Here is a 20251-nt window from a genome sequence, read left to right as displayed (position 1 = left end):
GTATTTAACTAAGAAAGCCCTTTTCTGCCTTCTGATGGACCGACTGTGTTCACAGTAGGAATTCACTCAGATCTTTAGCCAATAAAGTAGGAGTTGTTATTGCTATCTTCCTGCAGTAGCAGCAAAGAAGCAGAAAATAACAAACCCAATATGTCACTTACACTCCGTTTGTCCCTTGCATCCAGCATTTCATTTCCCTTATGGGTTACTACTGATCTTATTTAACTTGCTTCATCCCAACTGAAAATATACATCAAAACAATATTGGGGGACAGGGAAGATTGAATGTACTTACATTTATTTGTAAAATACATTGTAGCAGAAGTAACTTCATTACATGTATCTGAGTGCTTCCACAGCTGCTTGATGTGAAAACATCTAATGCTTATCCATGTGATAGTGGGTGTCTACTGTTTAAGAAGTATGGCTTGAAGCAGGGGCAGATGGGAATTTGCACTCCAGGTACAGCAGAATTTGCACTACAGGTACAGCAGAATACTGAAACAGCCAAGGTAAAACTCGCAGGTTAATAGATATGGACTATGGCCAGGACATCTCTGAAACACATGATTAAATTCATGCCTAAATTACAGTGGTGTTGGTGCAAACACTTCACTTGCTTTATGTCCCAGTGAGTCAGGATACCTAGAGATGTATTTTCTTTTTAATTACTTTGAGATCTGGAAATGTAAGTTTCTGGGGTTTGTCCAGGGTTTGTTTTGTTTACCTTCTGTTGTTTAGGGAGTGGCTTGATTTTTTTTTTTTTGCTAGCTGCATATGATTTGTTCTTTAAGGTCAAATACTGAAAGATAAGTTTATAGACAACAAGTAATGCATTTTAGCAGAAGAATTCAGATAGCAACAGTGGGAAATTTTTTAGAAATGAAAACCTTCCGTGAGATGCTCATGCCCAGCAATTTTTTAAGAATGAGAACATGTTTCAACAATTGAATCTTTTCTTGATGTTGGATGACATCTGTCTCTTTACCTTGGGCATGGAGCTGCAGTCTTGTTTATTGCTGGTGTTTTTATTAACTGTCATGTAATTAGCAGAAATATTTAATATTTAGGAATCTCATCTGGGTATTTTTAGGGGTAATTAATATTTTTCCTTAGTGTATTACATTTTAGCATGTTGTGGTTGACTGTTCTGGATATAAATATTTCTGTCTCAAAGGGCTGCCCCTTTTTGTCCATTGTGGAAGTGGTGCCAAGAAAAGTTGCATAGGACATCATGTGTTCACTGCGATGCTGGATTTGCTCTTCCCAGTATTACATCTGTAGCCAGCACATAGCCCTGCAGTTTATCCGTGACCTTGCCCTGCCCTGTGCTGCATCCCTGGCAAACTGTAAAGATGCGTCAAACTGAGTAAGGCAGAAATCTGGGTCTAATTTTATTCAATATTTTCATTAAGAACTCAAAGGATGAATTAGGGTTGATGCCTATTAAATTATAGTCCATATCAGCTCTGATACAGGAGAGTGCTTGGTGAGTTAAGGGGGAGGGAAGGAGGAGAAGACAGGAGAGCTCAAATGGCCTTGAAAGAAAGTGATCATGACATTGAGCAAAATACTACGTTTCAGCCAGTCCTTCCCAAACCCGTTTTTTTTTTTTACTATATGGTAGTTCTTCCCAATAGTTCTGGGAGGTATAGTAAGCTACAAAAAGCAAGATTCAAGTTACTCTGTAGACAAAGAGTAACAACAGTTGCTCCTTGGTGCTGCTAGGGCCTCTGATGGAGTATGGTGGCCAGGGCTGGTACCACATCTTCAGGAGGATGGAGACCAATTTAAAAAACATTGCGGAGGACAGCAGTAAGCAGAATCTGTGATCTGATAAATAGAGGTATGGAAGAAATGAGCTTGCTTCGTTCAAAAATAATAAGTGCCTTCAAGTAGGTGAAAGGTTGGTGGTGAGCAAAGAAAGTGGTGATGAGCTCACCAGTGGTGAATGTGCAGGAAAGAAGTAATTTATGGTGCAGCAGGGAAAGCTGAGATAATCTGCCCAGTGATGAGGGGAGTTAGATGTTGTGGTAGATTGCTTAGCCAAGGAAGTTTTGAGATTGTCACGGTCTCAGGGTGGGAGATTTTTGTTTGTTTGTTTGGTTTGTTTTGTTTTTCTTAAAAAGGGCTAGGCAGACATCCCTAAGGAATGGTTTAGATATAGATGATTATGTTTCAGTGTAGGAGGATGGACTCCATGACTGTGTCCCATCTCCTCCAGTCTTGCTTTCTATGACTCAGCTGCAGTATGGAATCTGCAGGTTTAGGTTTGTTCCTGCAAGAGCTTTTAATATATATTTCTATAATTCTCTGAAATTAAAGTCTGTATGTGTTTTTCTTTGTGTCTGAAGTTTTAACACTGGCAGGCAGTTCTCAAAGGAGCTGGACTGTGTACTGAATTCATTTTCTTGAGTGTTGTAGGTTGTACAGTACGTGACTGATAAAAGATCATTCCTAGCGTTAAGGCCAGTCACAGCCCAAATAAATCTGGAACAAATTCTGAGAAAGCATGTCATGTTATGACTGGCATATCTGTGAGCATGGAGCTCTGCTTGAGAATTAGACTAGAAGTTTGCAAAGTGCTAGTGCTGATGTCACTCCCTTGGAATTGAAAGGCTTTTGAAACAGTAAATATTTCTGTGGCCAGAAGCTAAGTCTTGAGCCGGACCTATTCCTCTCTGTGAAGGAAGGAATGCAGAGCAAATCTAAAATGTGTATTTGCAATGGGAAAATCGTAATTAGTTTAGAGCTTTTAGCTATTTCAAAGCATTTACATACACAGCTGCTGTTCATGCAAGTGTGAAAACTATTCATGGAAACTTCAAACTCACCTTGAAATGACAAGTAATTTTTTTTCCTATTTTTTAAAGCTGTGCTTGGTGTTCAGAAGTATGGTTGGAAAGGACTGAAAATTATGTTTGTACTCTACGTGCAGAAAGGAACATAGACACAGACTAATGGAAACATATAATAAAAGGCTTTAGTTCAGAATGACTTAACATTGAAACCTTATTAGCATCAAACAGCTGCTAGGAAAATGTTTTGAGTTTTAGGGGCATTTACTCTTGGTTTTATCTGTGGAGTTTTGGTTATGACCCAAAACTCTGAAAAAAAAGAGAGATGACCAAACTGCAAACTTAAATGTTCGGATTTTATAGCTGGCTTCTCTGATACAAAAGGTTAATCTGAAATACTGTATCCAAATAACCCACAAGGAATTAGAACCTAATGCTGTAGCTAGGGACAGTTACAATAGCTTTTAGACACTGAGATCTACAGAATAACTGAGATTTTTGTAGTGTCCCTCAGAGGACCCCATTGAGCATTCACAAGGAATTCATCCCCACCCCCAGCTTCCTCCTAGTTGGAAGAGGTTTGCCATGACAGATGTGGGGAACAGATGTTGAGAGGAAAAGTTATAATGGGACAATGACCTGAAGTGTTAGTTGGGCTCTTCCTTGACGTGACTGAACTTGTGTTCCCGATGACAAAGGAGGAAAGCAGCGTGTATCCACTGCTTGTTTCTGCAAGCCCCAGTGTTAATGCTGGGAGAGTTGACATAGAGCTTTTATGTGTTCATGTCAGATACTCTGTGCTCAGTTAGCTGAGGATGAGAGAGGAAGGGACAAAGATTTAAAAGCAAATGAGCTGTGTGTTATTCAAGGACAGTTAGCACAAAGCGGGTGAATCACCCACCACCTTTCCTGGACAGCTGTAGGTAGTTTTTTCTGAATTTTAGTCTCCTGTTTTACATAAGGATTTCCTCTTTCCTTCTTCCTGTTCTTTCCCATCTCTTCACCACTGCACCTGTGATGTCTGGGAGATGTTCATGTTCCTTGTCCCTAACTGCTCCAGTGAGCTAGTCTAGTAGAAGGGTCCTCAATGGCTGATGAGTAACAATAATAGTGAGCTAGGAAAAAGGGCCTTTAGAGCATATAGGATTTTTTTATCCCCCCCCCCCCCCCCCATGCTTTTCTATTTCAGAAGGATTTCAGGTTTTTGTTGGCTTGAGAGAAAGATGTTGAGCGTCATATTTAACTTGTTATGAGAGGGGTTGGCAGGTAAGACTACTGGGGAGGGACTCAGAACATGTCCTCTTCACTTTAGCTTAGTTTAGCTCAGGAGGCTGTGAATAATAATTATATTTATTACCAAAAGCAGATCAACTATCCATAGAAGCCTGAGAATTTTTTCTAGCTCTTGGAATGGGAAACTAAGTATTTGAAATACTGTAATAAGGTGACAACTCTGTGAGCTACTTTCTCTCTCTCAAAAAAGCTTGGCTTCAGTTTTATTAACAAGTTTTTCCATGGGGCACTTTTGTGCTGGTTTTTTCCTAATTTTCAGAGGTTGGGCTTGATGACCTCTCTTGAGGTCCCCTTCCAACCTGAGCTATTAGCTGGTGCTATTATAGACACCATTCATGTATATTTACTGCTTCCTGTATTTAATGTTACATTTACTCATATTTTCATAGGGCATTGCCTATTCATGGTGGGTTTTGTTTCAAATTCAGTGGGAAGCTCAAAGTCATACACTGTCCTTTCCATACAGTTCTGTTCTTTCTTTGCTGTTTTTCTTGTAAAATGATTCATGGCATTAGCAAATCAGCAACACAGGTTGCATCGGCTCTGTAGGTGTGAAGAGGTTGGAGTGTGCTGCATGTGCAAGTGACCACGGGGGAGGTTTAGCATGGGGGGATATCTGGCATAGTTGGTCAGCATATCTGCAACATCTGACCCATATTATTCTTTAGAGAATGTGATGAAGCACCCATTCATATATGTATATATATTATTCATCAACTTCAATTCTTAATTTATTTGCACTCACAATGTCACCTTAGGGTGTGTGTATGTCCCGCTACCTCTTTCCCGGTCCCCAAAATCTTTGAGGACATTTCTATTCTTCCACTTCAAGATTACCTAAATAAACTCTTTGTGACATAAATGTCCAAATTGTCCACATAAATGTCCATGTGTCCTTAATAACCCCAGATTTCAGTCTGTCTGGTACTCAGAGCCTTCTCCTTTTGAATAAGCCATATATTTGGGGAGCTAATATAAAAGATATCCTTTGTAGGACTTTTCATTGAAGAGTCTGATTAAAGTACATTGTTATTATTGTTATTATTATTGGTTTTATTATTTGGTTTATTATTATTTATTTGCTGAGTATATCCAACTCCCTTAGGTCTTAAAAGTCAGTTCCTGTATTTGGAGCAGTTTGAACCCTCAACCCTAACCTGTGAGGGTCAGAGGACTTAGTTACTGTACAAAGCAATCATTTTTCGTGGGAGCTGGAAGTGAGATTTCTTTGGGCTTCAGGGTTTGTTTTCCTCCCCTGCTTAGTGTAGCAGAGATAGCATCCTTGCTAGAAAGCAGAGAGAAGAAAGAAAATTCAGTCCACATGTTTAGGATTTAAGATTGAGAGTGATTCACGCTTAGCTTCTGGGGATTGTAATTAGGGGTGACATAATAACCATAAACTTTCAATAAAATAGTAGCAGCATTTTAGTTACGCTCTATAGCTGCAGAAGCTGCTTCTGATTAACATCCCTTCGAGATAAGCCTACAGGACCTCCGCAGTTTTCAGATCTGGATCCAGGCTCTTGTGGCACAGTCCTACTTCTGTACTGATGCTGAAGGGAACCCTGAATTCTGAAACACCCCCGACTTTAGTAACATTTTCACTTGGATCAGCATGTCAAGCTTTTCCTTTGCCATTTTAGACCATCTGTGTAGTTTTCAAGTCAGTATTGTTATACTGCCTAAATCCTGCCAGTTTATACACTTGACAATACACTCTAGGGTTATCTAATGTGGAAAAAAAACAATCATGCTATCCTCCTCTTCTCCTGAATTATTACTAATCCTTTTCCAAGTGGCTGAGACTAAAAGGAATCCAGGAATGCATGAAGCAGGAGATTTGTCATTCCCACTCCACACCAAGGTGCATTCTTGCAGGGAGAGATGGGCATTTACACTGGAGTTCTGCCATCAGCATTCAGCCAATTCTAGTTTTTGGCAGCCAAGCACATGGAATTTTGAAAAAGATGTACTTTTTTTAAAGCAGGTCACAGACAAAAATAAAGACACATTCTTGGGCTGCGAGAAGTAGGTCAGGCTTGGGGGAATCATTTGCGAAAGCTGTTGACCTATCTTACCAGTTTTTCTTTATGTTCTTTGCTTTCTATGCCAAATCTGTATGCTTTTTATAAAGAGCTCATTTTGCTTTAGATATGATGTATTCTTCTGCTTTGGTGAGCAAACTTTTTACAATAACATTTAAAAAAAAAAAAGGTAAAAGAAATACAGAAAAAAATATTTTCCTAGTTTTCCATTAGAGGATACTGTAGTGGAAAGTGAGGCCTCTCTGTGCTGCAGTCCAAAAGGAATAAAGCTGCTTTGTGTCACCTCATTACTCTAAGCTAATGTTTCATCCCAATATCCAAAGACTTTGGCTGGATGGACGGATAGGATGGGGAAAAGGCTGATTTTACTGCTCAGACAATTACTTCTGCATCGCCTTCATTGCTCAATTAATCTGTCTATTTTAGGGGAAGTATTTTGCACCCTGTCCAGTGACAATGCTGTGTAGCCCCTGCAAAGAGCTGCTGTACCAGGCACAAGGCTCAGGCAGGGAGGATGAATTACTGCTTGCTGGTCATCTGAATTATCCTCACATGACTTTATTACTTCTAGAGTTGAAAGGTGGCTGTTAAGAGTTTTGAGCATTACACAGTAACAGCATTAAGAATAGGTAGCTGTAGGGTGGGTGCCAGGGCTTGGTGCAGGCACCCTGCGCCCCTTGACTGGGCTTCCCCAGCATGGGTTGAGGATGCTCATCCTCTCCAGTACTGTTGCTCTGGCAAGCAGGCAGATGGTACAGCACTGCAGCCAAAGGAGTAAGGGTGTGTTTGATTAACAAACAAGGACCAGGTTCAGCAGTATCTGAGCTGTAAAAAGCCCTGGGTTGCTTCTGTGTCTGAGCTTTGGAAACAGGATGCTCTGTAAAAGCAAGTCCCAGTTAATAACATTGTGGAGGACACCTCTACAAATAATCCCCCCTCTCTGAATATCTGCAATTACTGGAAGTTTAATTTCCTCCTTTTTCTATTTTAATTTTTTTTTTTAATATTAATTGATGTAACTGTGTAGCTTAAATTCACGAGAGCAAAACAGCCAATGCGCATGTGCAGGTAATGTCTGTCACCTGTTTATGAATTCCTGAAGAATTACTGACATAGCTGGTGTTTTTGTTTAATTTTGGTAATTTATTTTTCTTCCTATTTCTACATTCTCTCTTTTACAGAATTTGATTCAGAAACAAAAAGGGTTCAGGACATTCTTTCTGGAATGGAGAAACCACAGGTATGTGAGAAGTTGCTTGTGTCACAACATACTGGTGATTTCACAGAGGATCACCTCTGAATTTTTTCATTAGTAGATTGTTGCCTCTGTAGATACCTAACTCATTTCCCTAGGATATAAATTTGAAGCATCTCTTGTGCTTGTGGGTATTTGTGGGCTCTGTTCACTGCAGGAATGGCACCAGTTGCTTGTTTCTAGAGGACAACTCCCAGAATTCATTTGGTTCCCCACCGTGATGGGGAACCCAGTGCACTGGGGTGATTGACATAGCTCTTCCCTGGGTTTAATTTTATTTGTCATGAGCAATTTATGTCTGTAATCATGATTAAATAAAGATAATTCTATTATTTAATGGCAATTACTATATTCTACGTTTATCTGAGCCATAAAAGCACGTGAATTGTAATGGAATTGAGTCACCATCTAAATAACCATAATGCTGGGTATGACCACAGTCAGGTAAGGTTATTAATAAATCTGGTTGCAAGACCTTTGAATGTGATGGTTTTCTAGTTTGGTGTGTCAAAGGCAGAATAGCATTGTGTATCTAAATGAACTGTTTAAACAAGCACTGGATGAAGCAGTCACGGGGCAGAGGGAGATGGTTGTGCTTTGGGAGTTCTGTCTCTGTTGCTTTGTCTTTCTCTGTTGAGGTAGAAGGCTAGTAAACAAGCAAATTAAGAAAAACAGTTGGAAAGCTCACCTAAAGACGGATTCAACAGTGGATGATGGAATGATATTCTGAAGTTGGAGCATGAGAAGATATCTATTCATTGGATGCAGAAGCAGCAGAGCCCAGGGAAATGCAGGCATGAGCATGGACTGAGTTTTATTTTTAGGTTCTGTTCTCTTGGATGCCTTTGTTCTGAAGAAATACAAAAGATGGTTGGTCTTAAGTTGCTCAGTCAGTAGGTGTTAGCATCTACAGTGTAGTAGCATCTATAGGAGCAGGTTCAAAGGCAACCAGAATATAAACCAGGCCTGCAGAGGTGATAAATACCAGAAGGCTACAGCTGGAGTTTCTGTTTGCAAGAAGGAAAGTTGCTTTACTTATTGCAGAAAAAGTGATAATACTAATCTGAAGACTTGAGAGAAGAGTTTCTGGTAGATCAGAAGGGAAGAAAGTGCACTTTGACAGAATTAGGCTAGTTTATTTTACAGAGTCAGTTAATATTTTTGTACTGAGAGCTACCTAAATGTTTCTCAGCTGGTAAAATGCCACAGCTAGATGTCTTTGACAAAGATCTAGAGAGCTGACAAGAAAAATTAGTTATTTCATACTTATATCTATAGAGGTAGGGAGAGAAGCTATTTGAGTAGTTTGCAGAATTCTGAGCTCTGCGCAATTAGAATTATGGTAACCAAAGTGTTTAAAGCAGAGGGGAGCAAAATGAAAAATAAACAAAAGTATTTTTGTAAATTTTGTAGATTTGAATAATTTTAAAAATAGGATATTTTTTATTTTTTAGTTTTTTAGTGTTTTGTGTTTTTTTAAATCTAAATTCTAGTTCCATATTAAAAACATTTAATGAGAAGATGCTGAGGGTTATCTCTCTTTGACATTTGTGAGTAATTGAACTCATAGGAGTCTCGCAAACCATTAATTGCTAGGAATGATTATGTATGTGTGTAGCCAATATTACATCTGATAGAAATATATTATTCGTAAATTGTCTGCTGGGCTGTGTTTCTTGATGAGCCTTGTGCATATATGAACAAAAAATAAAAATTTCAACAATTTATAGAAAAACAATCGCGTGGAAAGAAATGAGGCAGCTGAAATGGGAGGACACAGAGCAGTAAGTTCGTGGCAGGTGAAGTGATGTTGTGCCTGCAGCACATGGCTTTGATGCCAGCGGTTTGGAAACCATCTGAAGGGATTATCCCCCTGAGCAACTCCTGCGAGAGAATCTGCAGCCGCAGTATCACTTGGAGGTGTCTTTAATCTAGCTTGTCCATGTACTTCTATGTGACAAAGTCTCTCTCACCTTTCAAAGTACAAACTAGACACATTTTTTTAATTACTAATTTATAGAAAGTCTGTTTTTTATGATAGATGTTGTTACCTGCTTGAGAGACATGCAACCAAACTGTAAATTTAATTGTATTTTTATCCCTTTGACAGCAGAATTTTTTAAAGAAGCCTTTTGCATTTTCCCCCTATGTTTTTATTTAAAATAAAACATTTTTAATTTGTTTTATTGCAAAGTAAGCAGTCCCTAAAACAAATACATCAGTGAGGAAAAGGAAACTTTATAATGGGTTTCTGAAGTGGCTGGGGGCAGCATCGCTGTATGCAATAGCGTGGCTGCCAAGTGGCTCAGGGGGCATCACCTCCCATGGGGAAACATGATGCACAGAGTTGGAGCTCGGGCATTAGTTTGACTCTCCAAAAGGCAGTTTGCTCCCACTGACTTGCTCTGCAGTGAAAGTCATATTTAATCATTAGGATTTTTGCCTAAAATTGCAGGATTAGAGCCACAGTTTAAAAGCAAAATCTAGACCTGGTAATAACAGTGAATTCATTTGACCCATAAGTCTTTCAAACGTTGCCCTCCAGGGAGTAAATGAATGTTGCTTGCAGTGTAGTTCTCACACATACAATAAAGCCCCAAACCACACGATGCCTGTGAATGTTAACCCAGAATTTGAAAGATAATGAAAGTTATGCAGAAACATTGTTCATTACCTGAAAGACAGGAAGGGCCAATATTCATCAGTCTTGTAACCTTATTAGAGTAGTGCAGGAGCTGGATTCTTTCCCAGGGGCTTTTATAATTATTTACATCACCGAGTTTTGATAGCGTAGAAAGTAAGCATTTTCTGTGTAAACTGAGAAGTTTTCAGAAACTAATTAACTGCACTTTTCACCAGATATACAAAACTCCTTGTGGGAGAATCTTTTGTTAGGTCTCAGCTAAAAGGCCAAGCCAGTCCTGTTCAAAGCGAGCACAGCAATTCTGGGGACAGATGAGGCAGGCTGGAATAACAAGAAAGTAGCGCAAAGGTTTATCTGCCTAACCTGTGAAGAGGTGCTCTGGCCGCTCGTATTTTGGTTGGATGGAATTAGGGCACCATTAATGAATGCTTATGTTTGCATGTTCAGTAGTGCCATTGAGCTCACTATCATGATGTTAGCTGTGCTATTCCTTACAGCATGGATAGGGCTGGTCCAGATCTGTTCAGTGTTTTTTGGTAAATGTTTGTTTTGCCATGTGTAAGCAAGAAAAGTTAGAGTTAAAGGTACTGAGCTGGTTTTCCAGTGTTGGCTTGTTATTCTCAGACTATCATAACCCTATTTTATTTAAATTAAATTTTTACAGCAAAACTAGTGCTTCCAGCTCCAGTTAGGAGTTCCTTTGTAAAGTTAAGTGATATCTTTGGCAATTAAATCAGATACTGGAAAGATATGTCTTTGGCTGATAAACATGCTACAGTATCAAGCCTGTTAGTTGGTGAGAAGCACGCATACACGTAATCATAGAATCATAGAATGGTTTGGGTTGGAAAGGACCTTAAGATCATCTTGTTTCAGCCCCTGTGCCATGAGCAGGTATGCCTTACACTAGACCATATTGACCAAGGCTGTGTCCAACGTGGCCTTGAACACTGCCAAGGATGGAGCATTTACCAGTTCTTTGAGCATCCTGTTCCAGTGTCTCATGACCCTCACAGTAAATAACTTCTTCCTTATATCTAACCTGAATTTCCCTTGTTTAAGTTTAAACCTATTGCCCCTTGTCCTGTTGTTACATTACCCCTTGTCCTGTCATTACAGCTGAGAACAAATCTATACCCAGTACTTGTGCTGATGTGCACAGTATTATTCTGCTTCCTATAGAAGTATATAGATTTGCGTTTTCCGACTCTATCATGCAGATAGTGACCCCTCACTTGCTTTGCTACACTTTCTGTATGTACTCAGTGCAGCTAAGAATTGTATTTAATGATTTCTGGTGTTTATTTTTAAACCTGCCCCAGCTGTTACTGTGTTCATACCACCACGAAGGCAGGCCAGAAGCCACTCTGTATCAGTAAGAAATTAATGGTATAGCTGGGAAGGCTTATATCAGCTGGGTTTGGACTTCTATAATCTGCATGGAAATGTCTGCACACTGACTTCAGAATAATAGTCTAACAGTTTCTAGCAGTTAGTCTGTAATGTGCTTTCTCTTGATTTAAGACAGTGTAGAAGACCTAACTTTTTACAGATTTCTAAAGTTCATGAAAGGCCATAGCTTTTGCCATACGCAGAATATATACGTGTGTCTTTGTGAGTAGTCATAGAGAAAAACATTTCAATAGAACATTGGCAGGATATCATGCTTCCAGCTCCAAGTCTGTCTGAATTTATGAAAAACAATTATGCAAGCATATTTCCATAATAAAAGAAACTGTGTGTTGACGGGCTGAGCTGGTGTAGTAATAATGTATGTTTTAAAGAAAAGGTCTCTTTGGATCTTACTATCCAGTTTTCTGATCAAAATATTGTTTACAATATAGATTTTTAGCTCTAAGTATCTTTGTCACAATTTCATTCGCATACATATGCAAATACGTATCTCAAAAATGTAACTTATCTGTCTTATTTGGATCATTCTGGGTTCTTATGAAGTATCTAATCCAGTATTGGTGTTCACTGGTCCAAGTTTATGAAGCAAACATTAGTTTTGTAGCATCAGAAAAATGTGGCTAGAGGAAGAAATCACATGAAAATTCATACAAGAATTTGCATATTTTAAAAAAATGCTTGATACCACTTAAAACTTCTTGCCTTACAACTTGTTTTTCACATTAGGTTGAACAGGTTTTCTTTTCAGCAAGACTTAATTGTGCTGCTATAAATTAAAATCTTCAAGAGCATGGTGTTTGAGTTAAGATGAGAGATTTTGTGGCGTCACCTACTTCTCTGTCTGTTAAAAACAGATATATTACTTGCTCAGAAGGAATTTGTGTGATATATGGGTATCGCACACAACAGTTGCTGTGCTCTTTAGCTGGAAGCAGTGTGTTTTCATGTGAGAAGCTGTTCTGTGATTCTGTGATTCAGAAACTGGATTTGTAAACAAGCATTCCCTGAAAGCTGATGGCTTATATTTTATTACCAAATCATTTATGGGTAAGGTGTTTCAATTGTTTCAAGAAAAGTGTAGGAAATATGTAACTAAGCACCTGCATCATTTATCTTACACCTTCTGAAATAACATTTTGCTCTCTGTGTTAGAGAAATCTGTTAAAATGATAGAACTACTGAAATTTGACCTGTAGGAAAAATGGATAAAGAATATAAAACCTTGTGCATTGATTCCTCCTCATGGAGGCTAGCTAAAACCATTTTCTTTACATTTTCACTACAATTAAGAAAGAAAAATGTAGTTGTTTTCATTACTAAAAGTGGAGAGTTTGTGGTAGAGAGCCAGAAGCTATGGAGGACTTGATGCTTCCCTGGGCTTTTCTCTGAAGGTATACATAAAAAGTTATGTTGTCTGCAATGCCTCTGCCACTGTGTCAGCAGGCTGTCCTGGTGACAAAGGCGATGCTAGTTCTGTAAGCTTGGTCAGTCTACAGTTATGTGACTGTTTTTCCAAAAGAATACAACTGCACTGGTGGGGTGATAAAGTTGTTTTGGTGCAGAGCTTTGGGGTACTTTTTCTGTGTTTTAGTAGAAGAGAGTCCCCCCCCTCTGACATTGAGTTGTTGAGCCCAGGAGAGACCACAGATCATACATGCTGTCTTTCAGGGCACAAACTGATTGATTTGCAATGTGATTTTTAGTTGACAAGTTGACAATTCTATTATGATTTTCCTTTGTGCTTTTGAGTCAGTGTAACTTTGCAAATTGAATTGTTGGGTATTTTTTGGGGGGGGAAGGGGTAGGGAGTTATTTGCAGTTCAGTTACTGCGCAAGAAGGAGCAGGGTGACTAAAAAAAGCTATCAGAGATTATTAGATAAGCTCCTTAACAAAAGTTTTAGAAAAATAATTGCAACAATCCACAGGGTAAAGTCTCTGTTTCACTTAGTTCCACTTCCTTTCAGGGAATGGCCACGCAACAGGTACCTCCAGGATGGTGCAAGGCATCCTTGACCAGATGCTCAATGGCAAGCCATTTCACGGCAAGGGGGCATCTCTCTGTATTCCTCATCTGTTAAAGATTAGTTTATGCCATGAATATGTAATTTTTTGTGTTGTTGATGACTGTTTCTGACCCTGTACTTTTTACCTGTAGCTCTGGAATTCCCTTTTCATGAGAAATTGGTTGTAAAGATGCAAGCAGAAAGCAAGTACTCACAGGATAGTGTTTTTCTAGGAATTCCGAGTAACCGATGTTTCTTTTATAGGTTACAAATATTCAAGCAAGAACGGTTTTACTTTCCTGGTCACCTCCCACTGGCCTTCTAAATACAGATAGACACAACAATGGTTTGCCTTACACCTGTACCTACGAGGTTGCCTTATCGGATAAAGGGAAGGATGGAAAATACAAGATAATTTACAGGTAACGGCATCATTTTTACACTTGTGTTTTTATTAGGAATAAGCTCCCTGTGCTTCTCAGTGTGTATTTTGACATGCACATCAGTCACAGAGAAGAGACACATTTGAACACCCTGTAATTGCTCCCTTGCTGTCCCATCAGCCCCCTTTGATGGAATAACTTACATCGAGCTGTTTGAGTGCATGTTGCAAGGTCTGTAATTGCTTTCCCTTCCCACGTCACCAACATCTGGCAGATCTTGCATGGGATGCTGTGTCTCCTGTGCTGATGAGAAGGTTATTTTTTTCTCTTACGCTAAATGTCAAAACCTTTCGTGTACACCATGCAGGCAGGATAGCTGCCTTCCTAATGGGCTAAATTTGTATGGACTTGCAGAATTAAGAACAGTAAAGCTTGCTTTTTGAGCTAGTGAGCAGAAGTTTGAGGGCTTTACTGCTCCATAGTGTCTTAAATGAGCAGAGGACAGAGTACACCATCAGTAGACTGTATAGGCTACCCAGAAAAACCCAAATATTTGGCTCTCAGAAGTCTTCATTAAAAATTAAGGGATTGCTCTCTCTCTCCTTCCAGTGATCCTCTGAGCTCATTCTCTGATCAAGTACATATGGTGTTATGCCTTTCTTTTTCCTCCCGCTAGTCTAGGAAAGAAAATTTAGAGATGTGACTGTGGCTATTGTGAAATAGCTAATCCTTCCCAAATCTCAGTAAATAAACTCCAGGTGATGCAGCATTTATGGACTTACCTCTTGAGACCAAACCATCTCCTCTTAAGATGTCCTGTGAATTAGTGTATTCCTCTTGGTATGCCAGAGGCAGGGAACTGAGCAGATTGAATTGTTTGGTACTATAGAAAGAGGTTATTAACCAAGAAAATGGTGCCTGATTTTTATTTTTTTTTTCTTCTGGTATTTACACTAGCTAAACTAACTGGTATTTCACATTAGTGAGCCAGTGTGAGCATCTCTAAAGGTTAAAATGGGCTGCTGAGCTCTTAAAATGGGAACGGCACTTTCTGGTACTGCTTGTGCTTGCTGGTGTGATGGCTGCACGTTTTCTCATGGTTATGAAATTTTGTGCATCTGTTTTAAAGCTGCTATTAGTAATCTGTCTCCTGCTGCTGGCCACAGTGTAGCCGTTAGCTTGATACGGTACGCTCCGTCACAAGCAGCAGTAATCATTATTACTATAGGCAAACAAAAGTCTGCAATGTGTTGAATACATTGTCTTTGCAAGGAGGTGCACTCATTCAGGGGGGAAAAACTGAATTTACAGAGCATTGGATTATACGAAATAAAGAAGGGGGTTTTGGTGGATTTCTGGCAACCCAGGAGGCGTGTGCTTTCTGGTTGGTTTTGTTCTCTTGATTTTTGAGAGATCTACCCATATTTGCCCAACCTCCTGTGAAATAATTCTTTATGCCTAATTGAGAATTTTCTTGTTTCCCGTATTTTAATAAAATCATGAAAAAGCCAAACAATGAGATGGCTATTACTTACTAATTACTGACCTGTACCTTCATTTTCACAGAATTGTCAACACATGATTGAGCCTAGTCTTCATTTACCAGCAAACAAACCAAAAGGAAAAAGAATAGCCCTAACTGTGTTGGCTACATTTGAAATTAATAGATTATATGCTGGATTTTTCCTAAAATGTCTGTAACTCTGTGTTTTTACTTTTCTTGGTATTGAAAGAGATCTGGGTCCAGCTGTTACAGCATTAATTAAACCTCTCCTTGTCATGACCCTCACAGAGACTGTTCTTCTGAAAGAGAGAGCAAACAAGTGAGAGGATTGTGCAAGAAGCTATACTTTATCCTCTGAAGTTCAGTGACTCACTTTTTATAAAGTATTTTGCAATAATGAATGTGCAGAAGGTACGAAAGTAATGTATCAATTTGGCTCTTTTCAGCTCTGGGAGGGTTGAAAATCCTATTTGCTTATCAACAAAATGTAAGGATAGCATTGAAATAAATCAACATAACTGGTTTATTGTATAAATTGGGATGGTTATTACTTTTCTCCTGCGTATACAGAGCTTTGTAAAGTTTTCAGGGAACAAGAATTGCATCGACAAATTATTGGTATATTGTTTACGACTGTTTTTCTGGAAAACACCCATTTTCCTTCAAATCATAGTATGAGGGAGTTGCTACTCACTGAAAAAATCACTGGCTGTGCTAAGTGTGATACTGTTTTTCATTATTTGTTGGGTTTGGTTTCTTTTTCCTGCAGTGGAGAAGAATTAGAATATAACCTGAAAGACCTTAGGCCAGCAACAGATTATCACGTCAGGTGAGTTAGTCTGACTATGAAGGTCACTTAAATATAAACTCTTCAGTTATATGAGGATAAATGTGAAAGTCTTCTATCTAACTCTACAGTGTAGCTCAAGAATTTCACGGTCATCTCTGTGTGTTTTCAGTGGCTTCTAGATACTTTCTCACAGTTTTTATCCTGAACTTTAAAGTTACAAGAGTATTTTTTGAACAATACATTTGCTGTCATATTGCTATCATTACTATGGTAAAGAGGAAAAAAGACATCTGCATAGCTATATTTCTGCCTGTGTGTTTAACAGGCCTAGAAGCGCTTGTGTATGAAAGTGGGATTCCTCAAGCTTCTTAAAAATGTGACTCAAGCAACTGGCATTTCTGTAGTTACTGTACTAGAGATGTGCTAGCACCGAAAGTACTCCAGCACAGTTTCCTCATAAATACTCCTTGCTTCATGAAGTAAATCTGCTGCTTAGAAATGCGTCTGACCCTAATTTCAGAATTTATTAAAAAAAAAAAAAAAGAAGGATTTGCACTGGCCTTTCTTGGTATTTTCAGGGTGTGTTTCTCTTTGATTTGAAAAATGTGGTTTACTCGTTTAGTAACTGTTAACACATTCTGTGTTGCTCCCTGATGTTTTTAACACCGTCTGTGGTGTTATCTGCTTATGTTGCCTTTTTTTTTAAAGACTTTCCTTATGAAGCAAGGTTTCAGAGTCACATCCTGCTCACTTATACTCAATATCCTTTAAAAAAAAATCCTTTCACTCCTTTCTATTGTTTCCCTCTGTTTTTCCAGACAAGGGCTGGATTGCTGTGCTTTTTCACATCAAGGCTGCTCCTGTTTGTAAAATTTTAAAGAGCGTTGTGCTTCTCAGCTATTAAAAAAAAAAACACCAACCCAACACCAGAATTTATCTGTCTTGCTCTGGTGCTACAGCTTATGTTTTTCTAAGAATACTTTCTAGTGAAGCTTTAAAATGAGCGTTTCAAGAATAAGCACAAGATCAGAAGTAACTTCTTGTGCATAAGTACAAGACTCAGACTCCCAGGTCAGCCAGTAGTCCCAGCCCTAGCAGCAAATGGATGGTAGCAAGGAGGAGAAAATTCTATAACACTGCTGAGCATCCTGCTGTAAGCGATTGAACATGATGTTAAAAGCCAGCTTCCAACAAGAAAGTGGTCTCTATGCACAGCGTGGCATTGAGGTCTGGTGCGATTTTTGAGGACATTGTGAGTATTTGCCCTGTGTCCTGGCTGACTTCTTCCTCCCTACCTACAGCTCGCTCCACCTTCCCAGATGCGTGTCAAATTAAAAATTGTTTGTGAACAGTTAGCAGTTAACTTCATTTAAAAAGGAGAAGCAACTGCTAAATATAAAAGTCAGACTTAAAAAGCAGCAGCATGTGTTTGGAGTGGAGGGAAACAACCCTGAAAAGACGTGCTGTTTGCTTTCCGTGACAATTTTTTCCTTCACTGAAACTGCATTATGTATTAACAACTGTGAAGAAATAAATCTGTTAAGTAAAGAAATCTATTGGGCAACCATTACTCGGCAGATTGCCTCAGGTCTCCTTAACCTTGGCAGCATCTCTCAGGGCTTCATCTCCACACAGACAAGCTGCTTGTTCTTGGTCCCGCCCTGCTGAGCCCTGACACCCAGGACACCCTGGTTTGCTCTGAATCTCTTGCCTGCGTTTCTTCCAGTAGTGTGACTTTGGTGCTTGCAGAGACGACTGTGCTCAGTGTTTCAGTGACTTGCAGAAGATGCTTGTTAAGCTCATTTTCACATGGTTGTGTTCCCTGATGGTATGTGTTTGCTGCTTGGCTACACTGATTTCCGGCACGGGTGCATACCACTCACCAGCTTCAGACTCAATTAACTGCATTTGTTTTCACTCCTGACTAACAGGTGGTGGGTAAAGCAGCACTATAGCAGTTCTTGTGAACTTCCCAAAAGGTTTGATTCTATGTAGGTGGCCATTGTACATAAATTACTCTTATCTACCGAAAACAAATTTAGAAATTGCCCTTTCTTAAACTCTGCATTCAAGCGCACAATAGCTACAGGGAGCTCAGAGGTCATCGTCTGGTCATGGTTTGAACTTTTTTTGAGTAGAAGACTTCCAATTTGCACTTTTATTTTGCTGCATAGAAAATGTGCAGGAGAAAAAATATCATTAATTTTTTCAGAGCAAAGCACCTTGTGAGGAAGTGCTCAACTACATTGTGTTCACTTTCCAATATGTGAAATATTATATATCCCCTTCTGTACTGATATGTAGAGAAACTGCCTGAAATCATATTTGCTTTGAAGATTTTTATTTTAACCAGAGCTGTGTAAGTTCTAAGTGTTGACACCTAGGCTATGTAGAAGCTTGTAGCCATGGAAGGAAACCAGCAGTTAGCGCCGCTCACTTGCTTTACATGTACGCAGGCATTAAAATTTTGTATTGCAAAGAGGATTTTAGCACACTGTGTGTGAAAGTCTGGCAACAGGCAAGAAAGTAATGGTGGAAAGAAAAAGTGATGATGATAACTAAGTGGTCTCTGGGAGTATTTGAACAAACCGCTGTAATATTTCTCTTCTGCTGTGAATTCTGTTGCATATCAAGTGAAGTAGAATAATGATAGCCACTGGTCTGTGAGAAATCTGTCATTAGTGGATGGTATTGTGGATGCTTTGGTAGTCAAATATTGTGGCTGAGGCAGTGCTGTCTCATCTTGTATTTGTCAGCTAATTTATAACCCATTTGAATGTTCTTTCCAGGGTATATGCAATGTACAACTCAGTAAAGGGTTCCTGCTCAGAGCCAGTAAGCTTCACCACTCACAGCTCAGCACCAGAGTGTCCCTTCCCACCCAAACCCTCGCACAGGACCAAAAGCTCCTTAACCTTACAATGGAAGGTAGGTAATGCTTGGATCAGGCAAGAAAGCAAAGAAAAATACAGTTTACTGACAGTGAGCATAACTGTTGAAAATAATTGAAAGCTGAGACAGTTTTCAGTAAGGAACTTGAACTTCTTGTAATCTACAAATCCCTCCCCGTGCACTGACTTGACTTTTAAAATGTATGTGTTTCATTACATCCAGCTTCCTCACAGTATTTGTTAAGAGGTTGCCAAGCTGTGCACAGCCCCCAAGCTTTGGCTTCACTTTAAACTTTAGTCATTTGCTGGGGGGGAGGGAGTTGTTTTCTCTTATTCCCAAAATCACCATTGTTTATTTTTCTTCATAGGCGCCCATTGATAATGGTTCAAAAATCACCAGCTACCTTCTGGAGTGGGATGAGGTAAGGAGTAACTGGTTGAAATAAATACATAAATAAATGGCACTCAGACTTTACAAGGATTTGCTGAGCAAAGAAAAATAATTAAATACAGGAGAAAGTAGAAGTAGGAAAATGAAATCCTGATGGCATTAAGTAAAGAGCTGGAAAGGTTAAAGGGATGGGGGGGGGGAATTTTAATTCACTGTATTTTATGCAGAGACGATGTTCTGCTTCTGTACTCTTGAAATCTAAATTTTATTGCGCATGCAGTGCGCTTTATTTGTTAATTAGCATTACTTGTCATTTAATGACTTGATGTATCTTAGAGTTCTATCCATGATTTCTTTTTCTGGCTGATATCTGAATCAGAATAAATTGTTGTTCTTGCCTCAAAGAAGAGCAGTGATCTTGCAGCCCTTTCATCAGGGAATGTATTCAGGGTCAAAATAATGATGCCCTTTACACAGTGGCAATTAGTCCCCTTCTAGACACGAAAGGAAGTAAGTTCTCTGTCCCAAATATTTACATAGTGAGCAGCTTGCTTTTGGGGAGAGTGCCATAAACAAGAGATGTGGACTATTTGCTGGAGGTGGGCTCAGGTTGTAAGTCCTCCCTTCATCCCCTAATTCCTTTCCATTGTGTAAGCCTTATTTCTGCAGAAAGCATGAGTCAAGGAGTATCATCTTTGAAGGAAAAAAAATACGTGATGTTTGGAACCACTCACCCTGCAAATATTTCAGTATTGCAGCAAGTGAGGTCTACGTGATGAGAAACCTATTGAACTGAACTAAAATAAATCGTAATTTTAGAGTGACTTGCTGTCCCTCTCT

At 39.2% G+C, this 20251-nt stretch overlaps 1 protein-coding gene across 1 annotated transcript in view; it reads left to right on the top strand.

Annotated features, from left to right (window-relative positions):
- Positions 1 to 20251, top strand: part of FNDC3B (fibronectin type III domain containing 3B) — a 210452-nt gene that overhangs the window by 126827 nt on the left and 63374 nt on the right. The window contains exons 7-11 of the mRNA XM_061452540.1: positions 7318 to 7376; positions 13717 to 13874; positions 16109 to 16168; positions 18919 to 19057; positions 19389 to 19442. Of these exons, the coding sequence (XP_061308524.1) occupies positions 7318 to 7376; positions 13717 to 13874; positions 16109 to 16168; positions 18919 to 19057; positions 19389 to 19442 (470 nt within the window). The remainder of the gene's footprint in view (positions 1 to 7317; positions 7377 to 13716; positions 13875 to 16108; positions 16169 to 18918; positions 19058 to 19388; positions 19443 to 20251) is intronic.

This window comes from Pezoporus flaviventris, unplaced genomic scaffold, assembly GCF_033815535.1.
Source record: "Pezoporus flaviventris isolate CSIRO_AGI_PZ_B2104156 unplaced genomic scaffold, CSIRO_AGI_Pfla_v1 ptg000013l, whole genome shotgun sequence".
Taxonomy (NCBI): Eukaryota; Metazoa; Chordata; class Aves; order Psittaciformes; family Psittacidae; genus Pezoporus; species Pezoporus flaviventris.
Note: the sequence above shows the minus strand (reverse complement) of the source record. Positions and strands in the feature narration are given on the sequence as shown.